Consider the following 19,437-nt stretch of genomic DNA (forward strand, 5'->3'; position numbering starts at 1 on the left):
CCACCCAAAGCCCACCTGCCTGTGGTTCTCCTTAACCATCGCCAGTATTGCGTTAGACCCCCACTCTGTGCAGTACTAGCGAGGGTTTTACTCGGGGGCATGGTGGTCTTTTGTCTTTTACAAGGAAAAAAATCTTACATTTTCTCTGTAACACCCTGCTACTAACTAGAAACTGAGGAAGGCATCATTTCATCCCCTGCATTTCCAATGTCAGTTGACTTCCTTTTCTTAGTGTTAAGTCTGCATAGCAAAGGACTTGCCAAACGCTCCACAAATACTAGAGCCCAGAATCCTAGGGAAGAATCATCTTTCTCCTGGCCAGATTGTACGGAAGCTTTTAGTGGCTAATCTAGGGACAGTGAATAAAGCACATGAATATTCAACATCATCCTATAACTGCTGCCAAACTGTAAACCAATGTACATCACTCCTCTGTATGTGGCTCCTAAAAGTCAAGTGCATGGAGAGTGGGCTGCCGGCTTAATGCCTACTCATTACAGAGAGCCAGACTATGTTAGAACCGGGTGTGTCTTAAGGAGTTTGACAACCTGGAGATGTCTGTGGGAAATGCCTCCGAGAAAGGTCAGAAATGTGGTGCATGGGTCTCTGCAGAGTCCTGGGTTTGTGCCAGAGAGCAGGGCTTCTGGGAGAGTGGGGTGTCTCAGCTGACTCCAGAGAAGGCAGGCCTAAGGGTACTTTTCATTTCCCCCCTATCAGAAATGTATGGAAACCATGCGGGAGTACTGTGTACCTTCCAGATTGTCTAAGCAAGTGTAAACGTTCTGGAGGAACGCACCTTATATCTGTCCTCCTGCCCAAGACTATCCTCAAAACCAATCTGGGTGGCCAGAAACAAGTCCCATTCCCCACTCTGAGCATAGCTTGTGATTCTGAACTTCACTGAAGGCGGCACTAGTTTTTGCCTTTGGGGTCATCTCTGGGCTGCCCTGCACAACCCAAGAGAACGCCCCCCCACCCCAGCTCACACCCCAGGAGCAAAGCAGCCCAAGGCAGGTGTGCACAAGAAAGAACTTAGGAGTAACACCGAGACCTATGATTAGTTATGGGCTGTGACAACCGTAGGCAAATTACCCAACTTATGAGTCATCTCAGTTTCTTATTCTGAAAAATGGGATAATAGTAATACTCATCTCATTAGATTCATGTGAGGCTTAAAATGGTATAGTAGATGTGAAACTATTATATAGATTCTTTGGTGTTATTAATAAAGAGTGTAATGAAGTCTAGGGTCTCCCAGCTATTATCGTAAAGAGTTCATCCTAAGGTTTGAGCTCTTTCTGGGGATGTTTGCAGTGAGATTTTGCTTCCAGGAGCACCAGGCTGCTGTGCACGATGGCCTCAGCTTTATTTATTTTCCCATCAGTGTATTCGAACCTCCTGCCTTTACACTTTTCCTCCAAGGCTTTATTTGCCACACCGTAAAGTCATATCATTATGCCATTTTGGGGTTGGAGACTGACTACCAGGCTGTGAGTTGGTTGCGATGCATGTTTTGAGTTTCTTTCTGATTTTAGAATGTGTGTGTGTGTGTGAGTGTCAGGGGTGTGATAGGGGTGTTTCTCTTGCCTTCCTCATTGGTTATTTGTGTTTGCTGATATCTCAAAGTCCATCCCTTGTCCACCTTCATTAAAGTGTTCCACAAATATATCTATTTCAAATTAAGCTCCAAGGACTGTTCCAATGGTTGGGGAGAAAATGACAATTTTCAAGGTAATCGTGTCCTCAGGAGAGGTGACAGTGCAGTGGAGGAGGCAAAATGGGACAAGTCCCAGCAGAGGGTACTGCTTGGCACGCTCGTACATGTGCTTGGGGAGGGAGAGCCCACGCCAGGGAGCTCCCTGATCTCATGCAGGCCAGGCTTGCCAGAAGAAGAGACGTGGTCGGAGCAGGATCTGGAGGATGAGAAGTGGAGAGGGGAGGGGGCGCTCAGGCAGAGATGGCAGCAGGAGGGAAGGCCCAGAAACACAGCCACTGCTGGGAGCCGCAGAGATGGGAGCTGGCTCCGTGGCTGAGCAGGAGGGCTCGAGCCACCTCGGCCACCTCTGAGCCATAGAAGCTATGGAACCCTGGCCAAGAGGCTTGACCTCTCAGGATCTCGGTTCCCTCCTCTGTAATAGCAGTAACAACCTCGCAGGGAGTTAGGACAATTAAAGGAACTATTCATTTTAAAGGGTTTACACTGCCTGATGTAAGCAAGCACTATGTAAATCCTGAATACAAATAAATCAACTCATGTGCAAGGCGTTTGATCCTCAGAGCATCTTTTTAAGAGCTGTTTTTTTTTTCTTTTTTTTTTTAAAGATTTTTATTTATTTATTATTGAGAGAGAGAGAATGATAGAGAGAGAGCATGAGAGGGAGGAGGGTCAGAGGGAGAAGCAGGCTCCCCGCTGAGCAGGGAGCCCAATGCGGGACTCGATCCTGGGACTCCAGGATCATGACCTGAGCCAAAGGCAGTCGCTTAACCAACTGAGCCACCCAGGTGCCCCTGTTTTTTTTTTCCTGACTCTTTAAAAGCACAGATGATTTTTTGTAACATGTATCATTGGTTTGTATTCTAGACCCTTTCCCGAGTGCCGGGCCTTTTTCCCCTCTGGAAGTATTCTCCTGCGAGTATTTGAATAAAAGCAACCACACGCCATGGACCTCATCGGGTTGCTGAAGTCTCAGTTCCTGTGCCATCTCGTCTTCTGTTACGTGTTTATCGCCTCGGGGCTAATAGTAAACACCATTCAGCTCTTCACTCTCCTTCTCTGGCCAATTAACAAGCAGCTCTTCAGGAAGATCAACTGCAGACTTTCCTACTGTGTCTCCAGCCGTAAGAGTTTTTGCATATTCTCTATTTGCACCCTCACAGGTGCGGGGGTCAGCAGTAGGGCCTCGAGGGCCTCCCTGGGCTTACACTTTTTGTTCTTTTCTTTTTGCTGGTTTCAGGTCTGAAGTGGCTGTTTTGTCCTCACTCTGAACAAAATTATTTTCTGAATGAGTAATGTCAGTAGCACGTAATTCAGTTCAACAGGCATGGAAAGGTATCCCGTAGAAAGTAAATGGGCGTTCTGTCTCTGTTTTTGTAGTTTTCCTCCTCAGAAGCAATCAGTGTGAATGATTTCTTAGTTACCCTCACGGAAATAGCATATACATATGTATGTATGTATGACTCTTATGTGTGGACATGAATGCAGGTGAGTCTCTGTGTATACGTCCAGATACACAACACATACTCATATTTTTAAAAACGAAATGACAATATAATATATTGTTCTCTTTCTTGCATCTTTTCTTTAACTTTTTATTTTGAGATAATTGTAGATGTGCGGGGGATCGTAAGAAGTAACACAGAGAGCTCCCATATAGCCTTTGGCCAGTTGTCCCCAGTGGGAGGGAACCTCTTGCATCACTCCAGTATAACGTCCCAACAAGAAAACCAACACTGACACAATCCACCAGCCTTCTTTAGATTTCTCCAGTTTTATGTACAGGGATTTGTGTGTTTGTGTGTGTGTGTGTGTGTTTGATTATACTAGACTATTTTTTTTTATTTTTTTTTTTAAAAGATTTTATTTATTTTTATTTAATTGACAGGGAGAGAGAGAGAGACAGCATGAGAGGGAACACAAGCAGGGGGAGTGGGAGAGGAAGAAGCAGGCTTCCGGCTGAGCAGAGAGCCCGATGTGGGGCTCGATCCCAGGACCCTGGGATCATGACCTGAGCCGAAGGCAGTCGCTTAACCAACTGAGCCACCCAGGCGTCCTATACTAGACTATTTTAAACATGACTAATCCCACTGGCCTGAATTTTAAAATTGAAATGAAAGGGGATAAATCAGAATATTGAGTATGTCTAGAGATGAGTTTTGTTGTTGATTGACCTTAAATTTGTACCTATTCTCAACAGTAGAGAATGCAGTATATCATTACCAATTATATATGTGGGTGTGAATATATTTAACAGTGTGAGCTCTTCCAAATCAAGCAATTTAAAAATCTCAGTTCCGTTAGATTATGCCAAGAGTCCAAAATTATTGGTATCTTTCTGAAACCCTTTAAATGAAGCAATCAAATTTGAATTTGAATCACAACAATACAAGCTGCCTACAATTATCCAAATGGATTACCACTGATCCAATCAGTTATTTTTTAAACCTCAAAATACGAACTTGTGAGAAAAAAAATGATAGAAACATCCTTACTCATGATTTCTTTCACCAACTCAGAACTTGCCAGTATGTTTTAATACTATTTCTGATATGGTGTCATACAGTACTAGACCCACCATATCTTATGTTAGTGTGTTTTACACAAATACATCTTGAAAATATTCTTAAGATCATAAAGGCAAGTTGTAACTGAAAAAAAAAAATCTTTCATCCACGTGTCTATGGCATATTACGTACAGTACCATTCAGTGCCATAGTACGTAATGCAAGTTTCTTTGTATACCTTTTACTCTCACATCGGTCTGTGGTGCTTAGGCATCTGGAAAAGGGACAATTGTCAGAGCAGGACAGAGGCAGTAGGAGGTGGCCTGAGCCTGAACTGTAGCTGTTTGAAGAGGGAAGAGTTGGCATAAGCAAGGGAAAGTGATGATCGTCTGAGATTTACCTTTCGATTTTTTAAAAAAGATTTTATTTATTTATCTGCCAGAGAATGAGCGAGCACAAGCTGGGGGAGTGGCAGGCAAAGAGAGAAGCAGGCGCCCCACTGAGCAAGGGGCCCCATGCGGGACTCGATCCCAGGACTCTGGGATCATGCCCTGAGCCGAAGGCAGACGCTTAACCGACTGAGCCACCCAGGCGTCCCATACCTTTCGATTTTGAATGTCTTTTCATACTCTAGCAATAGGTGTCTACTTAAACAAAATTTAAATTTAACAAAGCAATGCTGATTGCACTTTTCATTGAAACCCATATTTATATGATTCGCACACCCCTATGAGATTCCAATACCTGTCAGTTTACAATTTGAAATCATGTCTGTTTGCTCTGTCATACCCCCTAACCAAGTTTCAAGCAGGTGGTTCAGAATTGGGTTTCTCATTTGGAGTCAAGAAGTAAGAGGTAGAATTCGGGATGTGAGTTCCTAAGAGTACTATATTTTGCTTGTAGTAGGTAGTGAAGACCTACCAAGGTTATGGCAGGATAATGTCAAATTCTTCTGAGCGTGCTTTAGCCTACTTGTTTCTGTTGGAAATTAAGATGGGTAACAAAGTCAGAAAGCAAAATGGATTTTTATCCATCACAAACTGATTAAGTTATTTTAGAATAATTCCAAACGAAACTCGGGAACTAAGCATCCAAGACCGCCGGCATTTCCCCGCACAGGGGGCATGGACGGATGGGCAGCCTCACGGAAAAGCCTGGTGGCACATCTGTCCGTGGCAGCTCCGTCAGGTACATCCGCGGTGGTCTGTGCCTGTGGCCCCGAGCAGAGGGTCCACGGGCTATCGGCTGAGCAGACACAGAGCCATTTTACAGGCATGTGGGTAGAGAAGTCAAGGAGCGGTCCTGGCTCCTGGGAAAAGAGCAGGTGGCAGAAGGGGAGGGTGATGCAGCCTGGGCTCGGCAAGGGGGCACCTCATTGTAGCGAGTCCCGTACATCCTTTTCCCAGAGTCCCCATCCCTGGTACCCTAGCACGTGCTACACAGCAAAGCTGCTCTCCTCTTTCTCCTTTCATGTGCTCTCTGTAGTTGGTAGATTTCCTTATAACCTGTGTGCTACATGATGACAGCAGAGAACAGGTAACAGACAGACTGCTAGCCGTTGATGGTCACAGGCTACAGGTCGTGGGCTCCTCAGCAACTTGGAGTGAGAGACGGTCAGGCTCCTTCTGTCCCCTTCTCCCTCCTCTTCTTCTCTCCAACTTGAGACAAAAACTGTTCATGGGGTTTAATTGTGTCTTCTGGTGTATGAATCGCTCTAAAGCTTAGAAAATCAGCAGCCACTGATATTTTAAGAAAAAAGGCAGAATAACTTGTTTCCTGGAGACTCAGACCCCGCCCCCTTCTCCCCCCGCCCCCAACCCGTTCACTTTTTACTAATAGAGCTCTGTCATCATCCCTTTCTCTTTACATGTTTCTTAAGAGCTTGGTGTTGTACCAGGTAAATCCAAAATAGTCAGCAGCCCTGGTGTGGTGAAGCCTGCGTGCAAAAGGCCACACCGATGTGAATGACACGTAGAGACAAAATGCAGCCAAGACAGCTCCGTTATTAGCAAGACGCACAGCACAGAGCATTTCATTCTGGAGGCCAGGACCAACATCATGCATAACAATTTCAAAGCATATTTAATCTGGATGGCTGGGTTTGGGATGATTGTTTTATTTTACTTTGGCTTAGATTAGGAGGCAGGAAAGGCTAAGCCAGGAGGACCGCTGAGTGAGGACAGGGAGGGCGGAGCCAGCTTCGGCAAGGGGAGGAGCGGGAAGAAAGGGACACGAAGCCTGGCAAGGAGTAGAATTGAATTACCTTTCCTTTGCACAGGACAAGCCTTTTACTATCTAGGGAAAGGTGGCCAAGACCGGCTGGCTTGTTTTTCTTCCCCTCTGACACCGCAGGCTAAAAAGAAAAACAAAAACAAAAACAACCACCAATAAAAACAGAAAGATGAAAAGAACTTATTAATGGCAGAGTTTTTAAAAGGGGGTGGGGGGGTCAGGGAGGACTACAGATGACCTTAATGACCCAGCAAGGAAAGGACTGCTGGTAACAAGAAACAAAATGGAGACACCCCTCCCCCTTCCCCCCCCCACCCCCCTCAGGCCCTGGTGCTTTGCTGCCAAATTCCCTGCCGCTGCTAACTAGTTCTGTGTGGTTGAGCCACCCCATTTAATTCCTCCGGGCTGTGATACTCATGGATTTCAATGTCTGTCTGATGCACAGCTCCAGGGACAAGGCTGCATGGTGGCCAGGGGTCAGTTGGCATTTGGAGTGCCAAGATGCAAAAGAAAATGTCCCGCCTTCCTGCTTACAGCTGCCTCTTCTTTTTTCCCATTAGGGCAGTTAACTACTTGGATAGGTAACTTCAAAACACGAACTACATTTCAATAAAGGGAATGGAGTGGAGTTGTCCAAGTTTCCAAGATTTTTCTAATAATGGGTTTAGATGTTTTGTCTTTGCACTTGGGAAGATGTTTCCTCCTGTCTTCCACATGCCTGGTTTCTCCCCCTGACTTGATTATTGGTCACTTTATTAGTAGTAGGCAGTAGTTGAGCATGAAGAGAGAAGGCAGCTCTTGATCACCACCTACAACACCACCCATGTGTCCTACCTTGAAACAGATGTTAGTTTTCCTGCTGTAATAATGATACATACTTGCAATGGACTCTAGGATATATAAGTCACAGTGACCTGAGAAATGGGGCTCAGCAGTATGGTGAGCTTCACAGAGGTCGGTCTATGATCCTCTCTGGAAGGATCCAGGCTCAGTAACTTGTCAGAACAGCCTCAACAAGAGGATGTGCATGGAGACAGGATGGAAGCTACGAGATACCTAAGGAACTGTGCATCCCAAGGCATTGAATTCCCGGGGCACGGGTGAAGTTGAAGACCATGGAGATAGGGAGGCAGCTCCATCCTCCTGAGACAAAGCAGATTCTTCACGCAGCCAGCGTGTGTCATTGGTAGGAGAGTGATCCATCAGAAAAGGGGTCGCTGTAACCTTTTCCAACATGACCTTGGGAGAAACGTTGCCTCCTATTACCTTGGCAGCAGGCTGGATCCGTGTCTCTCTTCCCAGCCTGATTAACGGCAGGGCTGCCTTTCTCATTTCAATCCAAACTGATTTTTCACTCTCTTCAGTCGTGGATAAGTTTGACTCCTTCACTTGCCACAATAGTTTCTCCTCCAGGACGTCGCAAGGGTCTTTGTTAGATATTCCCAAAGTCCCTTGTCCTGACCCTGCTCATGCAGTTTTGGCTCCTGCTGACATGTGGGTCCGGGTAGGACCTGCCGACACCTCTGCTGGGAGCCACGGCCTGAAATCTGGGTGTCGTCATCAAAGGTCTTCCGCTGCATCCTTAGCAGGTCCCAGGTGGTGAGCACCTCCCCGGAGGTGAGCACCTCCCCGGAGGGTACAGATAACTGACTATAGAGGTCAGCATAAGCAGAAAAGCCTAAAGTTGGTGCTCTCTCCTTCACTACAGCTGTGTGATCAGATGGTGGCTTTGATGAAGAGTCAGAGTGAAGGGGTTTTGAAGACTCATGGTAAGTGCCTTGCACTGCCTGGGGATTAGCATTCTAACCCAAGGGCAAAGCCTAGCTCCCTGAACAGAGCAGGGGGCACCCGAATTTCTCTACTGGAACCCCTTCCTCTCCTCACTGTCACTTGAAGTGTGTTGGTCTCACCCCCAGCTTTAACAAGCAAATGCTGCAGGCTTCGCCTGGAGTCACCCTCTGATGGCCTGACCCAGGACATGTCACAATGTCCGCAGGGATGTTTAGCGAGTGCTTTCAGGAATGGGCAAAGAGCACCTTTGTCGTCCTAATTTCTATTTCTAAGGACTATACTTCCTTGTCAACCCAGGCGATGACAACATAATCCAAGACTGGATCCACGAGAGGAGAAGGATCAAGCAACAGAGATCCTACACTAAGTAGCTTTTTTTTCTTTTCTGGCATTTTTTCCAACAAGTATAGAGCACCCACCATGTGCAGGGCAGAGAGGGTCAGCTGTTTGCCCAGGGTAACACGGGAGGTGGAGGGTCTGTGATTAAATCCAGGAAGTCTAAGTGCAGAACCTCTCTGCAGCACTACCTGGCGTGGCCTGGGGGTTGAGGAGCCTGGTTCCTGGGCTGAGGCCAAATGCCCCCCGGTGACTGTAGTAAGTGACATTCCCCAGGGCTATGGAGAAAGGGAAAAGAGAAATGCAATCATAATAGGAAGTTATTTTCATTTCTAATCATCGCAATCACTGCGGTCTGTGGTGTTGATTATGTATTAGGCATCATGCTAAACCTTCTGTATCCGTTACATGGTTTAAGCCCATAATCACTCTGAGCAGGCAATCCCCCGTTTTGTGGCTTAATTAACTGAGGCTCAGAGAGGTCAGATGACCAGTCTAAGGTCATACATACAGTTAGTAATTAGAAGAGTTGAGGTCCCCAAATGCATTTTTTTCTATTTTGAAACAAAGATAGTACATGATAAGGGTTTTTATTTTAACACCCATGGCTAATGTCCAGCAAACATCTGCTAGGATCAACCCCGGGCATGTGAATTCACTGTCTTGGTCCCAGGTGACCCAGCCAGACACCTGTCACTGCTTGGCTAAGTGCTCTTCTACACACATGCACTGGAGTTCGTTCCGGGGGCCCAACACATCCCCAGGAGGAATGAAGGGGACCCAGTGACTGCCCTCAGAGGGATCCAGTTTCATGGGAAAGATGTGGGATCCAAGCCATTGTGGAGCACGAGATAAAAGCTAGGATAGAGGTATGCAGGGAACATAGAGGAAGGGACAGTCCATCCTCTGAAAGGATCCATGTTCTACTGAAACAATGTCACAGGCCAGGGGTTACGGAAGGAGGAGGCTTTGCGATGTCCTGGCAAGAAGGGGAAAGGTGGTCTAGCCTGAGGAAAAAGCATAATTAGCACCACCAAGGGAGTAAGCTGGTTTATTCAGGCTGTCAGTCATCGAAAGAAGAGGGACTTACCAAATGTCAAGACCGTCCTGTGTCCACAGACTGGAGCCCAAATGGATGAGGCCACAGCAGCCTCGCTGGGCTGGGAGGACAGGAGGACAGGTGTGCCTTGGGGGCCAGGATGGGCTCGAAGCCTCCGGTACCCTAGACAAACTCCAAGTATTCATGCTCGGGGATTCCAAGCCCTGTGAATATCAGTTTACGTCAGGATTTATTTTTGTCTTGCTCTGAGCAGCATTGTTCAAAATGTGCTTTGAGAAATTGTTAATTTGTTCCTTTTGAAAAATCTGTTCACACATAATCTTTTATAGAAAGATACCCAGCTGGGTCATTATTTCTTTGAACCGTGTTACACCCTAAGGATCATATGAAGTAAAAATAGCATGATGCCAAACTGTACAATATAATACCAACCTTACAAATATAGACTGGAAATCAATTTATCGAAGTGCCATTTTTAGGAATTATAATTAGAGATTACTTTTTTAAATTGCCTTTATATTTTCTGAATATCTTATATTTCATACGAGTGTGTCTTATAAAGTGAAAGAAAGAAAAACAGAATGAAAACCCAAACACCCAAAAGAACTAAATAGAGAAGGGCTTATGGCAGGGAGTAGAGGGGGAAGATATTAAGGGAGCCCTTTGCAATAAAGGCCGGGTCTGGCGAGAGTCCTGGGCTCCGGGGTGACGATTTTCGGGCCCTGCTTTCCTGCTTTTCAGACCTGCATAAGGCATAAAGGAACCCCATTGCAAGTACAGTAGTGAGGGAAGCATGACCCCAGAGCCACATACTCGGGTTATGAGTAGAGCTGTGTCCGAAAGCAGTGTAGTCCTAACCCCCAGTGCCTGTCAATGTGGCTTGATTTAGAAGCAGGGTCTTTGAAGATCATCGAATTAAGATGCGGTCAGTGGGGTGGGTGCTAATCCACTAGGACTGTCCTTATAAAAGGGGAAATTGGGTCACAGTGACAGATGTGCACAGAGCAAAACGATGTGAAGATATGGGGAGAAGACCCGAGGTAGGAGAGTCTGGAGCAGATTCTGCCTGGCAGCCTCAGGGGAAACCAACCTGCCTACACCATGATCTCTGGCTTCTGGCCTCCAGAACTGGGAGACTATTGTGGGTTTTAAGCACCCCAGTTTGGGATACTTTGTTACAGCATCCCGGGAAAACCAGTTCACTTTCCTTTTCTAAGTCTCTTTCCAGTTGGGCTTTACTTTGAGCTTCCTGGTGGAAGGAGACTGGGGTGCCAATATGTGTGGACCCTGGGTTTTTTCCACCCTCCTCCCCCTCGCCTGGCTTCTGCTTACCCACCTGGGCTTGATTTATTGGTAGCATAGGAAACAGAGATGATGCAGATAGACTGCCTTGCTCTCATTCATGGACCAATCCAAGGAATCCCTCTTCCTACCCCTTAAAGTCAGGGACCTCCAATGAGTGAAGTGGGGCTGGTAACGGGGAGCACGGGACGAGGAGGATAGTGACAAGCTCACAGGGAGGGGGCAGTCCCACTCAGGTCCAGCCATGATTGGTGTGCGGCTCTTCCAATGAATGGAGACGGGCTTGCACTTTTCTTTCATCCTGTCTATCTTGTATTTCCAACTGGTGTTTATTTTTATCACTTTAAGTACACTATTCAAGTCCAGAACTGCTTTGGCTAACCACCAAAGCCATCTGCCTGGGAAAAATAGAATTAAACGGTCCTTCAAACCTGGAGAAAGGTCTCAGAAGTGTCAGGGAAAAGGAATTGCTTACACATGAAGCAATACTTAGGTCTGTCTTAGTAACCACCTCTCTGGCCATAAAGGGGGCAATCAATCTTCTCTTCCTTCTATTTGCCTTGCATAAAGAAGTCATAGCAAATGAAGTAATCTCAGGGAGGCAGTCTGTTCTGGCTCCCATGTGTCTGGCTTTTGTTTTCTCAAGTATCGAGGACGGTGTCTGCCCAGCTTCGTTCAGATGCAATGTCTTCTCTTCCTCTGATCAGTGCTACACTCCGCATAGCAGCAACCATTTCATTTAGAATTGGGCTTTTACTTAGCTGACCTTTCCCACACAAAGCTTGTTAGAAAATTAGCTCTTTGTACCTGCACCATTTTGTTTATTTAGGGGGAAAAAGTATTGGGGTTGAGATCTGACCACAGCCGCATGTTATCAGCTCAATTCATCAAGAAATACCGCGGCTGTCTGGTTGATACTTTTGGTGACTGGAAGCACATCGAATATCCAAATGGTCTTATCTTACTTAACTGATACGGTAAATGGAGTTTGATAGGTGACACTGGACTTTTAAAAAGTTTTTAAGAGTAATGTCACTGTCAGAGGATGCCGTGTTTAACTTGAGTAACGTCGTTTCTGTATCTTAAAGATATGTTTGGGTATGTGTGTGTGCATATATGTTTTACACATAATGAGGGATATATATATATTACACATAATTATATCTGAATATAATCCTTTGTACAAGAAATCACTTTATATTTTACGTAGGGAGCAAATTTAAAATAGGGGTAGTAAAGAAACAGCAAATTTAGTAATACACATGTGATACTGAATTTTATGAGCAGATGCTTGTCTTTGAGCAAGGCGTCTTAGCTGTTGATGTGGTTTATAAATAAATTAATCCTCAGCCAAGGTTCCCATTTGTTTTTGCAAGCATTAAATTTCACTTCTGACTTAAGTTACAGCTTTCAAATTAGGTTATAAGTTTGACTTTGGTGTCTCGTAACTTCATAAGACGATGGTGTGTGGTCTCCAAAGTGGGGTGGGTATTTCCCAGGAGGTAAACAAGACAAGCCATTAGGGTATAGAGAGCAATTTATGTTTCTAATTTATGTTTCCTTTATCATTATACATGGATAAGCTAAAAGGCACTTAAAGTATTTTATGAATTATATAAAACATAATTTGCATGTGCTAATGGTGCATACTTAATTTCTTTTACTTAAATAATCATAAAACATTTGAAGACCAACTGCCTGAGCCTACGGGTTTCGGTGCCAGCCTACTGGAGATAGAATTTAAAGTAACACAGAGCTTGAGGCAAGGGAAAAACAGGCTTCATAGACACGAATTCCAAAGCAAAGGGAAGGTGAATGGCAAATCCCCTAGTTTCCTCTACTTCAGTTGAAGTTGGGTCCAGATGGGAGGTGAGGCATTTTCAAACAGTTTGAGGCATCCCTTCTCGGGCTTTATCCCAGGTCTTCAGAAAGGAATTAAAAGTATTCCCTCACCCTTTGTTTTGAAGAAAAAAGATCCTAGAAATGCCTCGGTGTTTTATCATAATGTTATAAAATACATATGAGGCCCCTATCTGTCGCGGTGTACGGAGGCCATCCTGGGGAAAGCATTGAGTCAAGTGAGTCTTCTCTCCCATTCTCAGGCTGCCTTCACAGTCCCTGTGTAGCCATTTTTGGGTAGATTTATTTGCATGTATTGTGTCTGGGGCCATGGGACGACGTGGTGGGAGGTGACCTGCTCTGGTGTTCCCGGAAGGAAGCTGCATTGGGCACCGCGCGTCCTGGCTTCCTGTGCGCTGGCCTAATCCCCTTGGTGACTGGGCCTTTGTTTTCCCACTTGTACAAGAGGGAAAGAGAATTATACATGCCATAAAAATGTAGGATGAAGGCATTCTTGCTGTTAGGATGCACTTAGTCAGCAGGCGTGGGCCAGATGGCGTTGAGTGTATCCTACAAGGAGCTCTGGTAACCTGGAATGGGGGAGGAGGAGGACATGGTTGGGGTGGTGGAGGAACATGGGAGGGGACACACTGGTGGCCGGGGAGACCCGCCTGGGAGACGCCATAGCTGTCATTTCTTGCAGGACACTGCTTGGAGGAGGGACTAGATGTGGCCCACAGCCTAGGAAGGAAGGAGTCGGGCATGTGGAGAAGGCCCCCCACAATATGGTCCAAGATAGCCAGGCAGTGCGGGAAATGCTGAGCCCATCCTGTGAACTCCGAGGAGACTGGGAGAGCTTTCCTTGTGGGGGTAGGAGAATGTGTTGCAGGGCGTTCTTCAAGCCACCTGTGTGCATGGAGGACTTGTTCAGATGGCTTTCGAATCCTTTCCAGCGTTAAGAACCTGAGTCAGGAACGTTTACCCAGTAAACAGGGCTGCAGGGTACCTGCCCAGGCCTGGGTGCTGAGGAGAGAGTGTTGAAGGCTTTCTAATGAGGTAGGCCTCAGAGTTTAACAAAAGAATACAGGGACCTGTCCAGAGAAAGTAAGCTTGGACTAGATGAAGAGATGATGGAGGTACAAGGCGTGTTCTCCCGCTAAGGGAGGGGGAGGCTGTCGTGGCATCACTTAGATGGGCAGAGGGAAGAACATCCTTAAAAAGGAGGCCTACTTTGGTGACTGCTTTGCCTGATAATAGCTCCTGGCAGCGAGATGATGGGTACAGGGAGAGGAGGGCTTCCCCCATCTGCCTCCCCCCCCACCTCCACCCCCGTGGGTCCTATATTGCCCCGAAGGTCTTGAGGGTGACCAGCCTTTCAAGTTTGCCTCCAATTGGCAGGGTCCCCAGGCTGTGGGGTTTAGAATCACGACAACCCCAGGCAGACCAACAAGTTAATCTTCGTCACTTGGGTCCAAGTGCAGACGCCCAGGCCTAAACCTGTCTCCAGAACTAAGAAATGAGCTGATGTTCACCGTCTGCTCCTTGTTGGTGATCCTAGGCCAAGGACAAGACATTAATTTTCTACTTAACCTGCCTTTTGTTGTATGAATTCGCCACTTTTCACTTCAAAGGGTGTATCTTTTGACAGACACTCTACCACGACAATTTAGTTTGAGCGTCCTCTGCACAAACACCACGGCTAATTGTCCTGGGTTTTGTAAACACGGCCTTCATGCGCACTGCTTCAGCTAGTGGTCCTTTCTCAGTGGAAATAAAGGAGCTGGGTAAATTCAACGGGAATTTTTTTTTTTTTTGAAGATTTTATTTATTTATTTGAGAGAGAGAGAATGAGAGACAGAGAGCACAAGAGGGAAGAGGGCAGAGGGAGAAGCAGACCCCCTGCTCAGCAGGGAGCCCGATGAGGGACTCGATCCCGGGACACCAGGATCATGACCTGAGCCGAAGGCAGTCACTTAACCAACTGAGCCACCCAGGCGCCCGCAACGGGAATTTTTTTTAATGTGAGATTTTTGTTTCGAGGGTGAATATGTCTGGCTGATGTTGTACAGGGAGGTCATTTTCACGCTGTTCTCATGATCATTTCGGCCAAGGTTTGACTGGATGGGACAGTTCCTGGCTGAGATGTGCAAGTGGAAAGCAATCTTTCATGTCATTTGCACCAAAATAATGTGTGTGATGCTTAGGGTGATTTTCTTGGAACAAAAGAGGGGAATGCCACATTCAAAGAATCAGGCGATGCCTTCCCGCAAAGGCGCTGGGCAGGTACGCAGTACAGATCACTGGTTAATGTGTGACTAAGGAAGGACCTGAAGTCTTCATCCAGCAGCTCTGTCTCGGTCCTGCCATTTGTGAAGCCCATGCTGGCTCTTTCCCTCAGATCCTGGAAAGATGAGTCACTCCCTTCCCTGGGATTTCCCGGCACTCGTCTCTATCTTGACTTACCTTATTGTTGTTGGGAATGTGAACTCCCCGGGGGCAGTGATGTTTGATTGGGGGTCATCCCCGTGGGACCAGCGGCTAGGCCCCTCCTGACGCAGAGCAGTAGCCATATGTGTGACAGTCATGTGGCTAAGTCAGGGGACCGCCCCAGGCCTGGAGTGAGCCACTGTGCACATGGAGCACCCTGCTTGACCCTGAAGATATGTTTATGTCACCTGCAGGTGTGGGTGATTGGAAGACCCAGATGGACTTGTTGCATTTCACTGTTTCTAAGTCATAATTATTGAATGAGCCCAAACCTGTCTACTGACTACTAAGCTAGTTTAACACATAGGAGGGAACAGAAGACCATGTTACTCATTCCTAAGTAATATGGGAGAGACCTGAGTATTGTAGGATTTCAGTTACTCTAGTCTGGACTAGTTGGGGAAGCCTCTAGAAAGGGAATGACGTCAGCCAGACCTCAGAGAACAGGAACCTGGGGTGAGGAGAGAGGCAGAAGACACGTGTGCCAGGACTCCCAGTTGCGTGGGGCTGAAGCCCAGGTAGCCAAAGCACCTGTCAGGACTCTACTAGCTCACGGTACCAAACTACAGGGAGGGGGCTAGTATCAGCGTCCACTGGCCACAGGAGCTGGGATGCTGGCCAACTCAGCTCCCTTAGCTCCTCTGTGCTGGTGGCCCTGATTCTTTTCAGGTGGGTTTTTTTTCACCCAGCATGGCTGCCCAAAGCTTCAGACTCTCCTTCTAATCGCTTCTGCTACCAAGGAGGAGAGGGGCTCCCCACCGCCAGCTCCAGGGCCTGGCCCAATCCGAGTCACGAGCCCATCTCTATAACCAGTAGAGCCAACAGTCCCCAGTGCCAGGTGCTAAAATTTTCCAAGTCAGTTATGAACCATAACCACCACAAACTTACAGTATATCATATTATAAAACAAAGGTAATAAGTACTCAAAACTTGTCACTCCCTAAATAGGTGATTGCATTTTACTAGTACGCCTCTTCTGGGGGCCATTTATGGAGACCTTATGTGTCTGTTAGAAACGCTACATAACCACGCGTTCAGTGTACAAACTGACGGCTTGACATCAACCACAGTGGGAGTCTTTACACCGTGGAAGCCGGCAAAGCTATACATCAGGGCTTTTTCTGCCCACTAGGGAGCTGATTGGTAAGCATTTTCCAGCACACCACTACCTGCGCTGTCACTCTGGACAGGGAAGAGTACGGAAGTGACCTTGTCCAGGTCACATGCCCACCACTGAGGGTGTGCTGCTGCTTTTCTTTTTTTAAAGATTTTATTTATTTATTCGTGAGAGGCAGAGGGAGAAGCAGGCTCCCCAAGGAGCAGAGAGCCCGATGCGGGACTCGATCCCAGGACCCCGGGATCATGACCCCAGCCGAAGGCAGATGCCCAACGATCTGAGCCACCCAGGTGCCCCCTGAGTGCTTCTATTACTCGAAGAAAGGAGGACCCACCTGATCAAAGACACCAGCCATCACAGAGAGCATCTAGTGGCGGATGAGTAGACAGAGGGCCTTGGTAGGTGTTGGCATAGCACAGTCTCTGGGCCAAGAGGTGAGTAGGGAGGGGGGGACTGGAATGACTAAGGGACCACCCTGAAACCCAAGCACAACCCTGTGGGAGAGAGGTCTGTGCACCAGCGACCCCAGACGAGCAATGCAGGGGGAGCCCGGGGTCACGCAGAGAGCGGGCGGTGCTGGCCACGCCCGGACAGTGAGGGCTGTGCCGAGTGGGCCCGTGTAGCCCCCGGCCAGGTGGTGGAACGGAGGCTGCTGGCTGGACTCTTGCATTCTGTTCCAAGGCTGTGGGTCCTTTCTTCCTGGAAATCTTCCTGTGCCAAACGGAGCAGGTGTCCCTGCCAGGCCATTGCTTTCACCAGGATAGTTTGGATGCTCATAAATACATGATTATTCACATACAATGTGTAGCTTTAAGCAGACAGGGACAGATTTTAGTCCCGTGTCTCCAACTAGAGGCAGGATTCATGGGAGAAGAGGTCAGATGAAGTCAAGCACCTTCCCGTTGGGTTAGCACATGCACGCTTGACCCTTCGGGTAGATGAGGGAAAGGTTTCCATCCTGGGCTGGGCTATTGTCAGCACCGTTAAAATGAGCCTTGAACAGAGATCTCCATCTCAGCCCTCCACCAACGCATCGTCCACCTGACACCCCATGCATTTTTGGAAAGCACACTCAAACAATGGAATGCCCTTCGATTCAATTCAGTAAACATGTATCGAGTACCTACTGTTAGCACATCCCAGGCATTGTGCTCTAGCTGCTGGGCAGGTTTGACCGGGACCCAGGTTCTGACCTGAGGCACCTCGTGCCCCCACCTCTGTCCTCTGCTGCATTTCCCACCCTCAGCACCATTGCCTTGGCTTCCCAACAGAAGGACCGAGTTTTCCTGGGCACTCCTGTCTTTGCACGTCTCCACCCCTGTGCTTGCTGTGCTCTGGCCCCTGGCATGCCTCCTTGTTGCGTCTGCTCATTGTTCAGAAATGTTGTGAGTCCGGCCAGAGCCAGGCTGATGGGAACCCCGGGGAGCCCAGCATGGTGCGTCCTGATGAGGGTGTAGGCAGCTGGAGATGAAGCCAAGCAAGCGCAGGAGGGAAGCCTGCACTAGTTAAGGCAGGAGGGGCCGTCACTGAAGAGATTACCTTAAAAGAGAGAGTTGGGGTCCCAGATGCTGCCCGAGCATTTTTGGGAACTTTCATGAATGGAGCAAAGCAGGTGCGTGGGGAAAGAGGGGTTGCGTGAAAGCCATTTGACTGTGCAGATGGAACAGCCCGAGAGTTCTCGAAGGTGGGGGTAGAGGTCGTCTGCCCTCCTGGTGCAGGAGGGTTGTGTGTTTCACACGGTCCCCCGAGCACAGAGAGCCTGGGGATGGGGTGGCCTCTCCGCCTCACAGCTTTCTTCCGAGAGCCCCGAGAGCATCGTGCTTTGCTCCCCTTGTGTGTTAGTTTCTTCTCACCCAAGCCCACCACCCCAACGTGGGGCCGGAGCTCTGTGAAACAGGTATTGCCGTCGAGGCTGAGGGTGTAAGCATGTTACAGTCTCCTTCGTCAGGCTGCAAAGGAGCCTCGTCAGATCGGGAGGCAAGCGAGCTCTTGGCAGCCTCATGAATTTGGCTTTAGTTGAATGAACAAACGTCTGTTTGTTTTCTGTCATCCTTGTCAACAGGACATGGGAGCCACAGAGGGGCAAGCTGGTCTGAGCTGGATCAGCTTCTCAGCTCCGGGGGCAGAGAAAGGTTGACAGCCCTTCATGGAAGGGTGCGTGCAGAGGCTTTTCCTGCGGACACACATTAACTCGATTTTGTGTACTCCATCCACTCTGAGGTGTATATTCAGGGCTAATGTTGTATCCATAGTAAAGGACTGGGTACATACACCTACAAAGCGGACATCGTAGTGGACCAGTGACTGTATGTGGAGACTGAGTTTGACCCATCACGAGGACCCTTGAGATTTTTGTTGTGGTTGAGGTGGGAGAGATATCCTACCCGGTGGTTCAAGTGAGTGGGCCTCTTCCCTCTGGCACACAACTCTATCTCACGTGTGTGCTTGACTCCAGAACATAAAAGACTAGGATGTTGAAGGTTCAAAAAGAACTTATTGTGGGCTAAAATACGGTTGCTGTCTATAGCTTTCTGTGCCAGAAAGCCAGACCTGACAGCCGCACTCATGCTAAGGAACCAGGATATTTCTGTGTGATTCCCAGGAGCCAGCCTGGGCTGAGCCACAGTCATTGGGGATTTATGTATATTGTGCAGATTCAGGAGTGTGCAAAGTAGAGGAGAAGGACGAGCTGTGACCTCCAGGAGCTTGAGATCCAGCACAAATCTGCCCACTGGGTCGGACAGACATTTCAACCCCTAGATATACGGAAACTCAAGTCTGGGAAGTCATTTACAAACTAAGCAACAGATTCGAAATGCAATGCTCAGGGGTATCCAGGGGCAGGCTCCTATAGGATTAGCGTGTCATGCCTAAATGTGAAGACTCCTTTAATATTGGTATTAAATTGTATTCAGGTCTGTAGAAATGAGAAGTGTCTGTAGATATTCCCTTTTGGGAATTTAAGTCAGTATTTAAAATCCTATATAAAGGCCATAGTGGTAGCCTCCCTAAAGGACTGATTGTCACTCGTAAGCTAGATGTGAACCAATTT

General features: G+C 47.6%; 1 protein-coding gene across 1 annotated transcript in view; it reads left to right on the forward strand.

Annotated features, from left to right (window-relative positions):
• The first annotated feature begins 2,660 nt into the window (after positions 1 to 2,660).
• The window catches only part of AGPAT4 (1-acylglycerol-3-phosphate O-acyltransferase 4), an 84,328-nt gene continuing 67,551 nt past the window's right edge, over positions 2,661 to 19,437 (forward strand). Inside the window, exon 1 of the mRNA XM_021693626.2 lies at positions 2,661 to 2,838. Coding sequence (XP_021549301.1) covers positions 2,661 to 2,838 — 178 coding nt within the window. The remainder of the gene's footprint in view (positions 2,839 to 19,437) is intronic.

Source organism: Neomonachus schauinslandi, chromosome 8, assembly GCF_002201575.2.
Source record: "Neomonachus schauinslandi chromosome 8, ASM220157v2, whole genome shotgun sequence".
In the NCBI taxonomy this organism is placed as follows: Eukaryota; Metazoa; Chordata; class Mammalia; order Carnivora; family Phocidae; genus Neomonachus; species Neomonachus schauinslandi.